This window comes from Hipposideros armiger, unplaced genomic scaffold, assembly GCF_001890085.2.
Source record: "Hipposideros armiger isolate ML-2016 unplaced genomic scaffold, ASM189008v1 scaffold_290, whole genome shotgun sequence".
Lineage (NCBI taxonomy): Eukaryota > Metazoa > Chordata > Mammalia > Chiroptera > Hipposideridae > Hipposideros > Hipposideros armiger.
This window is the reverse complement of record NW_017731640.1, coordinates 1,632,728-1,647,135: the sequence shown is the minus strand read 5'-3', so window position 1 is coordinate 1,647,135 and position 14,408 is coordinate 1,632,728. Positions and strand designations below refer to the sequence as shown.

The window sequence follows — 14,408 nt, the reverse complement described above, 5'->3', positions numbered from 1 at the left end:
TTTTAAGAAAATCAAAGGACATCTAGTTTTAAATTAAATGTTATACTTATTTTCTAATATAAAGATGCAGCAAAAACTCAAGCTGGAAACTACGCACGTTCCCTCCTCTGGACCAAGCTCCTGTGTGGCCAAGTCAGCAGCACCACGGCCGGCTGCAGCAGCCAGAGCACACACACACTTGCTTCACACTGAAGTGCTAGCATCCTCCGCTCCTCCCGGGTCAGCCTCTACTGCTAGTGTGACTGGGCGGAAGGCGGTTTCAAGGTTGAATGCATCACACACAGGAAACTGCCATTTTTCTTTTGGGCTGAAAAAAATTCTAGTCCACAAATCCAAAATAGACTGCTTCTTGGCTGTCAAGAACATTGAACACAGGAGTTTTATAGCTTCTGGTATGGAAGATTTCTAAAAATGAGTGAACTTCAAGCAGACATCTTTTTTTTTTTTTTAACACAGCTGAGTCCAAAGTAGTCAGGAAGCAATATCTGGTGGCAACAGAGTGACTTCGCACAAATCAAGGTCATGTCTACTGGTGCCAAATTCATTACCTAGTAAGTATCCACACGCAGGCATTTTAAATATTAAATTTAACTAACCAAATACAAGATGTAACCCATAGGAAAAACACACCAAAATAAACAAGGTAACAATTATCTTTCTACTAATTTAGAACATATTCTAGAAGATTTTAGGAAAAAGAAATCCACTTATTCTCTCTCTACATGTCTTCCTCTGCAATTTAAAAACTATTTTTATTTCATGTCAGTAAAAATTAGTTTTACTTGTTTATATTTTGAATCCTAAAATTTAAGCAGTGTTTATTATGGTAAATACAAGAAGTTTAAAATGAAAACAAAACAATTATGAAATTTTTTAAATGAAAAAAAAAACCTAATATGCAATGGAAGAATGCCCATGGTCTTTGGAAGGAGAAAAGCCTGGTTTTAAAGGGAATCTCTACCATCAATTAGCTTTATTACTTTATTATATGTGGTATCTTAATTTCTTCAAGCCTTGTTTCTTCATCTATAAAATTAGATCAATTCTACCCTCCTACAGTGGACTTAACATATGTAAAAGATACTGTTTAATAGAATCTTAAATAATCTAAGTTTTGTTCTATTCATCTTAATGTTTTTTATTTCTTTCTATCACATAATATATTCAGACTTATGACACCAGTACTCTCCATGAGTGAGAAATGTACCTTATGTTTATTTGTGTATCTCTTTTTCCCTCACAGTCATGCACGTGGTATACGTCTAGAAAAAATTTTTGTATGTATAAATGAATGGATGGAAGAATCTGTTATCTGAAAGCATGTAATTAGGAGGCCTTCTTTTCTAAATGCTGTGCGACAATCCTGGGCCTTCAGCAAACTGACATTCCCAATGAACAGACGTAACATGGGGCCAAGCTCTACTGTGCTACCCGCAGCGGGAAACCCAAAATAGATAATGCAGAAGTTTAAAACTGAAAAGGAACTGGAAAAGCACCTGCAGGCTATGATGAAAGCAAGCCCCAAGCACTCTTGGCAGCTTCCCTAAACTAAACAAAGGTTGACATCTCATCAAAGTCCAAATCCCTCAACACGACCTCATCAAGAGTGACCTAATGCCCTCAAGTAATGCTAATAGTCTCTGTTTAATATAGGATTTGCCTAGAATGGCCACAGAACAGGGAACCACTGACACATTTATATTATTCATGACCTAACCCCAAAGAAAAGGTTGGTAAACCTAATAAAAAGAAATAATTTCAGAAAATGCTCAAGTGGCACAAAGACAGAAAAGGAAATTTAATTCTGGTAATATTTTCAAAGGTATTACAAAGGTTTAATGCTTAACTCATACCTGAGGGATAATCTTCTTTTTCTTATTATTTGCTGCGTTGGGCCCAGAAAACAGCTTCTCCAGGGCAGCTAATGCTGCACTTGCTTTTGCCACTTTCTTATTTGGACCCGCACCTCTGAATTTCTGTCCATCTACTTCTACCTAAAATCAAGAACAACACTCTGCAGTTATCTCAGGCAATTCCTCTATGTAGTTTTAATTTAAATGTATCATAACACAGAAAATACCAAACGTCAAATAGTGCAACAAGAATTGACTCAGTCTAAAACTTTTTTACATATAAGCTCAGGATATCCTATGTCTTTGAAGGGAAAGTTAAGGTTGGCTTGTATCTTAGGTACACACCTCCATTACAAAGCGTTTGTCATGGCTTCCTCCAGTCTCCGAGATGAGCTCATACTTAAGACCTCTTCTTTTTTCATTGAGCTCCATTACGGGGTTTTTGCCACTTGCTGTGAGGATAGGGCCCTGAGTTCTTACCTAAAAGGAGGTTCAATCGAGTAAGATTTTAGAGTATGAAATGTCTTATTAATAAAGTTATACTATGTCTCTGTTGAAAAAGAGGCTCAAAAATTGTACTTTAAAGCATTGAGGGGCTAGGACACATAATCACCTCTATATATGAATAACAAAATATCTTTAAAGGTATGGAAACTCCACAGCAATTAACATCACAGTCGGTCATCTGGTCAGCCTGCCAGTGAAGCAGGGCTGTCCCAGCAGATCAGTGTTCAAGAGCAATGTAGCCCTGCCACCACGTGGCACTCTAGCATCTCATCTGCGGCGTGTGTGTTGAGATTCACATGACACCAGAGTGTTCACTGTTTTCGTATTTAGAGTCAGGAGGAAATAACTCTCAATTTAGGAGACAGAAGAAAATGGCCCCTCACACCTCTCGGTCTCTCTAAAGCAACGGTTCTCAACCTTTCACAGGGGTCGCCTAAGACCATAGGAAAACACATATTTTCGATGGTCTTAGGAACCGAGACACCGCTCCTCTATCCGTCTCCAGGCCCACACGCAGATATGCCCACATACGAGTACCCAGCGACCCCTGTGAAAGGGTCGTTCGACTCCCAATGGGGTCGCGACCCACAGGTTGAGAACCGCTGCTCTAAAGAGATTAAAGGGCACCCAAGGTAAAAGCAGTGCGCTACAGACTATGGATTCTGAAATTTAGAAATAACAGTAAAAGGAGTCATTCCCTGTCCTCAAGGAGCTAGACTGTGGTGGGAGGGACAGATATAATCACTGTGAAACCATGTGTGTTATAGAACAGATGTAAGCTATGGAAACACAGCAGATGGAATCCTTTTCTAAGACTATCAGGATGATTTTCCTGGAAGTGACAATGTGAACCCACCCTTGAAAGGGAAGTACCAGGCCCCCGTAAGGAGGAAGCAAATGTGAAGGGCATTGTGGACAGAAGAAACAGTGATGCAAAAGCCCAAGAGGAGGAAAGAACAGCTGTTTGGGAAACAGCTGGAAGTTCAGTTTGAATAAGAGGTGAAGAGAGTAAGGTGGGACCCGTTTGGAAATGCCCTTGATAAAGGACGCTGCATGCCACATGCACGAGCTCTGACTTCATCGAGTACAGAGGGGAGCTGCTGAAAGACTCCCCTCTTTCATGATCAGATTTGGGTCGTAGAAAATTGCTTTAGCAGTGATAAAAGAACTGACTTGAGGAAGGAAGAGTAGAGGAAAGCAAGAAAAGTAGTTCAGGTAAGAGTGTGAAGACTCAAATGCAGAGAGAGGCTAGCACCAAAAATAAAACAAACCACAAAAGACTATAAAACTATAATTTTTGAGAAAGGAAAGACCCCAAGATTGAGTACTTTTTGAGGTTAAGGATCATGTCTTTAATTCCACCTTGGTAATAGCTCAAGAAATACTGAACAAAGAAATGAATACCCAAAAGAATTATTACGTATATAAACCTAATGAGCACTCTGGGCTGAGTTGATAAGTCGCTGATACTGTACAAGTGAAACACCGGACAATTTTTAAAGACAAATTTAAAAAACATTTCTGGGTCTTTTGTAATAAACATCACTTCTTGAAAAGTCAATATAATTTACACATTTTAAGAATTTCAAGGCAAATTTCCAGTCTTCAGCTTTAAAGGGTAATGAGTAATTTTTGAAAACTAGGTTCTATGGAAATCACTCCCCGTTTTCCAAACCTGAAATCACTATTATAAAAATGAGTCATCAAGACATAAAAATATTTGCATTTCTAATCAGTTACTACTAATTTAAATGAAGAATAAGGGCTTTGTTCCCCCCCACCCCCATTATTACATCATACAGAAACAAAGCACAGATGTATTCACTACCCAAAGCTCCATCTACTCATGTGGCTGCTATCAGTGCAGCCCACGCTGCTCTCTCCCTTCCTAATTCTCCTTGAACTTAACGGTCTGAGTCTCACAGTGAACGAGCTGGTTCCCTTCTCAGTATTTACACCAGCACAGCATCGTGCCCTGCCTGGGACTACCACTCGTGAATGACTGGTCTCTCAAAAGCCAGGTGCCATGTCTTCTATCCTCCATGACATCACACAAAGCCAGCCCGGCTTGCACAAGCCTGAGTCCCCCATCAGTCTCCTCCACACTTGCCCGCCCTGGCACTTCTTATCTTTTTTTTTTTAATTTTATTCGGGAACAGCCATGGTCATTGGTTACACGTTGCTTTCATGCTACAATGGCATAGTTGACTCTTTTAAGGAGGGCACAGCTCACACTGGCCCATGTGGGGATTGAACCGGCAACCTTGGTGTTATCATCAGCACCACACTCTAACCAACTGAGCTAACCGGTCACCCCCCACCACCCCACCCCGCCCCACCTGGCACTTCTTAAACACTGACTTTCACAACTCCTTTCCACTCACTATTCCTCTGACCTAGAATGCCTTCTTTCCATCTCTGTCCTAAAAAATCCTACTCATCATCTAAAACCTAGCTCACATTTTACTCCCTTTGATTTTACCTGTGTGTAAGTTTCACAATCACTTCTTCCTTGGAGATTTTACATTATGTTCATTTTGCAATCATAGTACTTATCTCACTACATCATAATTAATTATACACATGTCTTTTGCCCTTCTAGCCTGAAGCTCTGGGCACAATTTTTTCAGTATGTGGCAGTAAGCAGGTATTAAAAGAAGTTTATAGATTGAAAAATATTACAGTCCAAGTCCTTAATAAATGCTCTTTCTTACAAATGACAAAATATTTTTTTAAGTATTAATGTAAGCCCTTGCTGTCACTTTAAAGCCAATTTTCCTTATATAGAATGCAATAAGCAAGGGTTCCACAAATTCCCAAATCGGCTGTGAATACTCAGTACCTGGATTCTGGCTCATTCTATGCTCTGTGGGTATGAGCTCATAGGCCAGGACTTCCTCAGTCTCAGGAACATACTAGGTCAAGCTATGCATCCCTCACAGCCAGTCCAACTCCATGATGACCCACTGCCCCCCACAGCTTAGCAAAAACTTCAAACAGTCCTAAATTTCCTCCACTAGATCTTCTGGGTTTTTGTTTTTCAGTTATTGTTGATACTCTTGATAATGTAATTGTGATATAATGCTTCCATGGCCAGCAAAAGGGAAATGCTAGTTAAAGTAGGGTAGATTCATATATTGGCAGTATACATTTATGTTTACAGATAGTTTTAGAATTAAGGAAAAAAGAACAAGATATAAAACTGCATGAAAATGATTGCCTTCAACAAATACTCACAGAAAAAAGACTGGGTGGAAATAAAACAAAATATTAATAATGACTGCCTCTGGAATATATATGTTTGTATATACTTTTGATTTTATTTATACTTTTCCATCTCTAATTTTCTACAGTGAAAACAGGTTACTTATTTTCTAAGGAAAACGTATGTAAGTATACCTCTAAGGTACTGGAGGTTTCAGTTGTAGAATTTCCAGTATTATTGCTTGAGTTTGAAGACACTGTTTCAGTTTTGCCTTCATTATCTGATTTTTCATCGGAACTCATACATTCAATATCTGCATCAAAGCCTGTTGGGTATCCCATTGCCTGCAATACCTGTACAAATTACATTAAGATTCAGTTTTATTCAAACACCTGTACCCACAGAGAATAGATGAAATATTGAGAACAACACTTTCAAATCCACAACATTTAAATCCATAAAAAACCTTGTAGGAAGAGCAAGATGGTACTAAATCCACAAATCCTTGGTTATACAAGTTTTACCTACCAGGGTATCACCATAAAAAACAGGGAAACCGTCCACAGGGTAATTAGGTTTAAATAAAGGAAGAGAGAAATGCAAACCTGAGGTTGTTCCTGGTTCTTTAATCTGGAGGTAAGAGGGAGAGCCAAGTTCAACCAACGAGGTGAGGGAAAGGGTAAACAGCACACTACAAAAGTACACAGGACCAGGAACGGAAAGGACCGAGGGTCTAAGCCTGTATTTGTCCTCTGGTCCTCTATTTTCCAATCTGCAAAATAGGAGGACTGATTAGGTGACCTCTAAGTTCTCTGACTCAATCCATTAGGGGAGGTTAGCACAGAAAGGCCATCAAGAAGTTTTCATTACCTTGGAGCCAATTTGCCAGTCAATTACAAAATCACATCTGAAGCTTTCTAATATCGACCTCATTTGCTTTTAACTTAAACCATAAGTAAGACTTCAAAAAAGATTCGGTCTCTAGGTGTAGTCTCTACACTGAGTGAGCCAGAAACAATTTTAGGTTTGTATTTCCATCCCTGCCTTTCGGGGCCTGGTTACTTTATGGCTCCCACCAATGTTCATTCTGATAGTTCCACTCAGTGCCTGGCATGTCTCATCTTTTTAAAAATAAGGTTTTCACAAAATGTAAAGACAACCTACTGAATGGGAGGGTTAACATCCAAAATTTATAAGGAACTCATGCAACTTAACAGCAAAAAGACAAACAATCCAATTAAAAAATGGGCAGAGGACCTGTGTAGATATTTCTCCAAAGAGGACATACAGATAGGCAATAGACATATGGAAAGATGTTCAATGTCACTAGTTATCAGAGAAATGCAAATTAAAACCACACTGAGATATTACCTCACTCTTGTCAGGATGGCTATCAACAATAAATCAACAAATGACAAGTGTTAGCAAGCATGTGGAGAAAAGGAAACCCTTATGCACTGTTGATGGGGATTGCAAATTGGTGTAGCCACTACGGAAAACAGTATGGAGGTTCCTCAAAAAATTAAAACTAGAACTACCTCACAACCCAGCAATTCCATTTCTGGGTATTTATCCAAAGAAATCCAAAACACTAATTCGAAAAAAATATATGTATCCCTATGTTCACTGCAGCATTATTTACAATAGCCAAGCTATCAAAGAAACTTAAGTGCCCATCAGTAGACAACTAAATAAAGAAGATGTGGTATTAATACATTTATACAATGGAATATTACTCAGCCATAAAAAAGCATTAAATCTTACCATTTGCAACAACATGGATGGACCTAGATGGCATTATGCTAACTGAAATAAGTCAGACAGAGAAAGGCAAATACCATATGATTTTACTTATATGTGGAATGTTAAAAAAAATAAATGAACAAACAGAAACTAACTCATAGATACAGAGAACAAACTGATGGTTGCCAGATGGGAGGGGGTAGGGAGCTGGGTGAAAACGGTGAAGGGATTAGGAAGCACAAATTGGCAGAATAGTATTCCATTGCGCATATGTTACAAAATAGTCATGGGGATATAAAGAACAGCCTAGGAAATATAGTCAATAATATTGTAATAAAAACGTAGTGTTGGGGTCTGTACTAGACTTACTGGGGGATCACTTTGTAAGTTACATAAATGTCTAAATACTGTATTAAATGTCAACTGTAACTAGAAAAAAAATTTTTTTAAGTATGGTTTTCAGAACCGTGTTTGCATACGTGCATGTATTACATGCGGACATGCCTTTTAAAACCTCTTTCCAGCTTATACTTTTTTTTATTTTACAAGAGAATATGTTCACCAGCATTTTTTATAAGCCTCTTTAAACAGGTTGATAATACATTGCCAGTTACTAATTTAAAGGCTTATTTCAGAGATAGGTTCCTAAAAATCCCTGTATTGCTTCAGCTTTTGACTGTTTTAAGGTGCTAGAGTGTAAAACCAACATCATATTTCTTTACAATCCTAGCTATACCTAACAGGTGTCTCAAAAACTCTTCTGAAAACTGATTAGAGGATGCGAGGGGCTGGGGACCTGGGGAGGAGATTCACTACTTTTGGGGTGAAATAAATATTTTATATCTTGACCAAGGTGCAAGGTAGTGGCTACATTATAAACATTTGCCAAAATCATCTACCTAAATATGATTAATTTTATTGTATATAAATTATACCTCAATAAACTTAGTTTTAAAGAGACAAACAGAAAAAACAAAAAACCCTATCCTGATAGCCACACGAATGAGAAGCCAGGCAGTCCAGACTTTATAAACAATGGCATCTTGTATATAGAACTCTGCCAATATAAATAAAATAGTATTACTCTGAACAAAAAAAATGGGCATAAGTAGAACTCTGTACCAAGAGAAATTAATTCACCCAATTCACATGGAGAATTTGGCATTCTGTTGAACATTTCAAATCATAAATAAATTCCTTGTATTCATTGGGAGTAAAGCCAAGAACCCTTTTTTAATATCTTGAATTCTAAAAATAGTCAGGTAGTACTTTACACTAAGACAATAACATCACTTGGTTATATCCTCATCAATATTTTATAAAACAAATACCTTCTCCACTGAGTCCTGTAAATATGCTCTCCCTGAGAAATCTCATCTCTGAGAGAATAGTTCTCAGTCTGGAATTAACACTGGCTAACAAGCTGCAAGTCAAAAGCCAAGAGTCACAAACAAATTTGATTTGTAAATTCCTGTAAAAACATGAGACATGCAGCTTTCCCCAGTTTAACACAGACAGTTAAAATAGTCTCGTGAATTATTTAGCACCACTTCTCTCTGCCCTTTTCTCACATATCATATCCATTTATTTACTTAATCGTAGCAACATATTTCAATACACTTATAGTTTATATAACTAATGGATAATCTGAAGGGGTACAGTGTACTTGCAAGGCAGTGCAACTGACAAAAAATTTCAAATTAAGTCATTTTTCTATGAACATATATGCTGAGATTATTAACCAGGATATGCTATAAAAGTTTTTTTTTTTTAAAGTAAGGAGTTCTCAGACCTCTAGAACCAAAGTTTGTTTGGAATAAATATTAAGGCCAAAAAACTGCTATACCAAAGAAAAGTGAATTTCAAATGTCTAGCAAACAAATCAAACCCACTTCACTTATTAACGGAGCTGAAAAATCACAAGATGATTCCTGGTTCCAGGTGACTGGAAAATCCAGTGTAGCCATGCTTTTTTCTCCTGAAAGGGAGCTGAGGCTGAGAAAGATGACACCCTCAAAGACCAGGGACCAAGAGTAAAAAGAAAACACATGAAAACACACTTTACCCTATGGCTCTCCAACTCAAAACAAAGGTCACACTCATGACTTCTGTACGATAGATATGATGGCTCCAAGAACCTCTCCAAAGAGCCTTCACTCCTTATCCCCTTCTAGATGATCTTTCCCCCACAATGACCAAGATTCTTTTCATTGAGTATGTCTGATAATGTCCCCAAAGGTGTTCATTGTGAGGTTCTCCAAGGAGAAAGGATTAGACAGGGAAAGGGAAGATTGGCCACTAATCTCCCATCACTTTAGGGTGCCTGCTGCTCGGCAGCCAGGCTCCTGTGACAAAAATGGATTCCTTCTTGTTTTGTTTTGGTCTGACTATGGTGTGATTTGTCTTAACAGGTCCACACCTTTCCCAGGGTATAAAGTTAGGAATGCAAGGATTTTTATCAAGTGGAACCAACTTTTATAAACACATGTTGGATATGAAACTCTCTCAAACTCATACAGAACCTGTAACGTGATAAGTAACCTTTATGGATGGCAATTTGGCAATAAATGCCTGACATAGAATAAAAATCCCAAAACATATTTAATAAATTAACAGATCTCTCAAATGGGCATTCTTCTTGACCTAATAATTCTATTTCTAGAATATTTTTTAAGGTATCATCAGATAAGTTCAAAAAGATGTAAAGCAATCAACTCAACTGGAAGCAGCTAAATTTAAAAGAATTAGTGAGGGCCTGCCGAGTGGCTCAGTTGGTTAAGATTTGGCTTGAGAGCGCGAACTCTGAGCAGCAGGGCCACCAGTTCAGATCCCACATGGGCCAGCAACGCTGCGTCCCCTACAGCTAAGATGGTCAACAACAGCTCGACCTAGAGCTGGGCTGCCATGAGTCACTGGAGACGGCAACGGCGTAGGCTGCAGTGGGGCTGCAGCAGGCTGCCATGAGCTACTATGAGTGGCTGGCAGCCAGCATGAGCAGCTGGCAGCTGGCGTGAGCTGCCGTGAGCCACGTGAGCGACCAACTGCCTCACCTGGGAAGAGCGCAATGATCACAATACCAACATGGGCCAGTGAAGCGATATCCTCCACAACTAGACTGAAGAACAAAAGGACAGCAACTTGTCTTTTCCCCTTCCCCAGTTCCCCAATAAAATCTCAAATAAAAAAATAAATAAATAAATAAAGGATTAGTGACATAGTAGACTGATAATAATGAAATATTAGGTCATCACTAAAAATGAGAACAATCTTTGTAATAAACTCATAATATATTTTTAGATGATCAAAGAAAACATGATCCTATTTTAAGAATGTATTTTGTAGCTCCCATCATTCTTTATCTGAAACTCTTGGGCCAGACTGTTTTCAGAATTCATCATTTTTCAGAGTTTAGAAAGATAATACAATATATTTACCAACTATTTTCCAAATCCCCAGTGGTAACTCAGGTGCTACCCCATGTCTGTACAAACAAATATATAAAATATTCACACTAACTGGAATAATAAAAACGAAAAATAGCCCTACGTCAATTCAGGTCAGGCTTTCCTACCAAGTGAGTTTGCATCCAACTTAGAGAAACATTTTTCATTTTCAATGCTTTTTGGATTTTAAAATGGCAGGTTAAAGGTTGGAGGAAGAAGATTTGGAAAAATACATACGAAAATGTTGAATAGTTATTATGATAATAGCATCTAAATCTTGTCATATTATAAAATTTGCCACTCTACTAACTCGCTCAAATTTTAATGAACTGCAACTTGCTATGATGCCACTAGCTTATAGTAAAAGTTATTATAAGAAACAACCCACGAACTGAGCCCCTGCCTCCCAGCTGCCTTTAAAGGCTATCGCTGCTATCCCTTCTTATGAAAACCTACCCAAGGAAAATGCCTACCTGCCCTTTGTACCAAAACAACCGGGACTCTCATAATCAACTGCCTGTCCTTATGTCATAGAGAGTGAACTGATATTTCACAAGGTTTTTGTGTCAGGTGCTAGAGAACTTAGATGTACATATGTGACTCATTCTTAGCATACATTATTGCTAAGTTATCAAAATGTATTTTTAGCCTTATTCCTGGACTCACTGTCCCCTCATTCTTGGTTTTCTTTTTCTGCCTCATTTTAAACTCAGACTATTTCATCATACCCGAAGTACCTCTTCTGTAAATAAGACAGAACATAAATAATATACTGTTTTATATTTTTATAGCTTGGTTACCATTTTTCTGCATTTTTCTTATTACTACTTGACATATAGTTTATTCCTTTGTATATCTGTTGTCTGTTTCCCCATCCTATCACACGAGAATGCAAGACCCAGGCGGCCAATGACTTTGTTCACTGATGTAGCCTTAGTATCTAGGATAATGTTTGCATCTACATTAATAATACAATGATCGTAAAAACAGACTCAGTATATCTCATGCCATACTGTTACATAACAGAACTTTTCTTAAGTGAAAACTGATCTTCAGTCTACATGATCTTTGACATTGTCACATTTGTCCCTAAGAGGTCAAATGTACTGAGAGAGAGAGTCCAATATTTAGGAATTTCCTACAAACCTATGTGGATGATTGATTGATTCAAATCCTGGACCTTATTCCCTACAGAAATACTCTGAAATACAGAAAAGGCACCATGCATGAAGATAATGATCAAATTTATTTATGACAGAAAAAATCTGCAAAGAGCAAAATAGTCAATGATAGGAAAATGTTTAAACAAATAACAGTACATCCATATCATGTTACTCATACAGCCATTAAAAATTATTTATGAAATTTTAGTAACAAAGAAAAATACTGATGACATGTTAAATGAAAAAAAAAATCAGGATAAAAATACATACACACTACAAGCTCAACCTAAAAAAGGCAAAATGGGGAAAAAAATTGGAAGTAAATAAACCAACATACTATACGAGTATATAAATATTAATGATCTGCCTCAGAGATATGCAACTGAATTACTTTTAATTTCTTTACTTTTCTTCTGTGTTTTCCAAATTTTGTATAATCAACAATGTTACACCCAAAAAAGAACTGTGTGATCCAGAGGTGACAAAACTCTATATGTTATTTTCATGAAAAATTCTGTTAATACCGAAAAATCAGCACCTGATTTACAACATAAAACAACAAAGCAGTGGTAAGTGAAAGACATACTGTACCTTCACTGCTACATGAAGTTTTGCGGTTTTCTTGGATGGCCCTGAGGCTTCATATGTTGTTCCATCCACATCTACAGACATTGTGAAGACTGGTGCATGGACAGGGCCGGACTGAGATAAGAGCTTATACTGAAGCCCAGGCCTGATCTGATTTAGCCTCATTAGTGCGTTCATAAGGTCTATTGCTTTACTATCCAGGACTGTTAAAGAAAAAAAAAAAAAAAAATGAGATCAGCAATTAAAACCATTTTGCTTTAATCTATGCATTTGTAGGTTCCTAGTGACCACTGTAAATTCACCAGATTTTTAAAAAGCAAGAATTTCAAAACATATATATAAATTAACTTCACTTCCTAAGTAATTCTAAAATGATTTCTTAAATTATTATGCTAACATCACTGTAAAATATGCATTACTATATCTATACATTAATTTTAGTTTGTCGGTATTAATGTATCTTAACACATTGTTAAGCAAAGAAGCTTAGAAACAAAAGCAGTTATTCAATCATCAATTTCTCAGTTACGATCTATTCTGAAAATTCCAATTCAAATCAATCAAATTCTTCACTTTTTAATTTTTATTTTCCTGACACTATAAATCCTTTCTAGTTCACATCTATAAGAATAAAGATTTTTATATACTTTTCCTTAAGTTTCGTTTCATCTTCTTATTGGGATCTTTATCATCCCCTAATCCATCTTCAAATGGCCTCTTCAAAGCTGACGACCCAGCACCTAAGGAATTACAAGAGATTCATTATGGGTGAAAATATTGCCTCCCCTTACTCAACCAGATGTGTCTGTTCAGGAAGGGAAACCTTAGGAATCACAAGCACCATCAGACTCTTTCAACGATCAATTAAATTACCATATTTATAGTCTTGTAATAGCAAAAAATTTTAAAGTGAATCTTTATGAAACAATAGTATCCCTTTTTATAAATATTTATTTTCCCATTTATTCATACAAATACAAGTATCTATATGCATATATTCACATCTGTATATGCATGAAAAGAAAAAAGTCTGGAAAGATATATATCAAAACGTTAAAGGTACAAATCTCTGGTACTCGATTTTTACTTATGTCTTTTCAAATATTTCTTAAATTAACATTTATTACTTGTATAAATTTTAAAGGCCACATCTTAAATCTCATGCTTTTGGAAATCTGATATCTCACACTACAAAATATTTTTCTGCCTATTCAAATGCTATCTATTCAAGATTTTATTTATAGTTCATCTTCTCCATGAAGTTTTCTTCAGCTCTCTCACCTCAACCTTCTAAACGAGTGTCTATGGTATCAGAAATATAAAGTGTCATATGTTGTCTGTGTCATTGCCTATTTCATATAGAGATCTTGTGTTTCCTCAGTGCTCTATGAAGGTCAAAGACATTCTGTCCTTGTCTTGTACCTTAAAAACTAAACAAGACTTAGAAACAGCGTAACGGGTATGAAACAAAAACTAACTGAGCTGATATTAATCAATTTCCTGGGTAAAGCAGCTAGTTGGTCATGCTGTCAAGCATAAGGCAGGAGCTCTGGAGTCCAAGTGAGGAGCAATCAGAGAAAAGCTCATCAGCCGGTCCATGTATCTTAAAGAACTCTTGGTTTTCAACTAAAAAACTGGTTGTTGGGTTTTTCCTTAAGGAAAGTTATGCTCAAGAGGTTCATACTGAGATTAACAACAAATTCTCTGATCATGAAGATTTATTGTCCCTTGAGGTAAACACTGACTTCAGCATTTGCTTGAGTCAATACTTACCACTCAGGTCAATCAATCTTGATGTTCTCTTCAACAGAAGGCACTACCTGCTTATATCTGCTTAGCACTGTGTTTCATTTGCATTACATAAAACTGTGAGTGTGCCATTCTCCCAGAATGCAGTCTTTAGGAG

At 37.1% G+C, this 14,408-nt stretch overlaps 1 protein-coding gene across 5 annotated transcripts in view; it reads right to left on the bottom strand.

The window, feature by feature from the left end:
- The window catches only part of STRBP (spermatid perinuclear RNA binding protein), a 130,783-nt gene that overhangs the window by 22,699 nt on the left and 93,676 nt on the right, over positions 1 to 14,408 (bottom strand). For all 5 annotated transcript variants that reach the window (XM_019658793.1, XM_019658792.1, XM_019658791.1 and 2 more), the window contains 5 exons: positions 13,150 to 13,242; positions 12,506 to 12,705; positions 5,760 to 5,918; positions 2,199 to 2,333; positions 1,854 to 1,994 (listed from right to left, as the gene is read on the bottom strand). In XM_019658793.1, the coding sequence (XP_019514338.1) occupies positions 1,854 to 1,994; positions 2,199 to 2,333; positions 5,760 to 5,918; positions 12,506 to 12,705; positions 13,150 to 13,242 (728 nt within the window). The remainder of the gene's footprint in view (positions 1 to 1,853; positions 1,995 to 2,198; positions 2,334 to 5,759; positions 5,919 to 12,505; positions 12,706 to 13,149; positions 13,243 to 14,408) is intronic.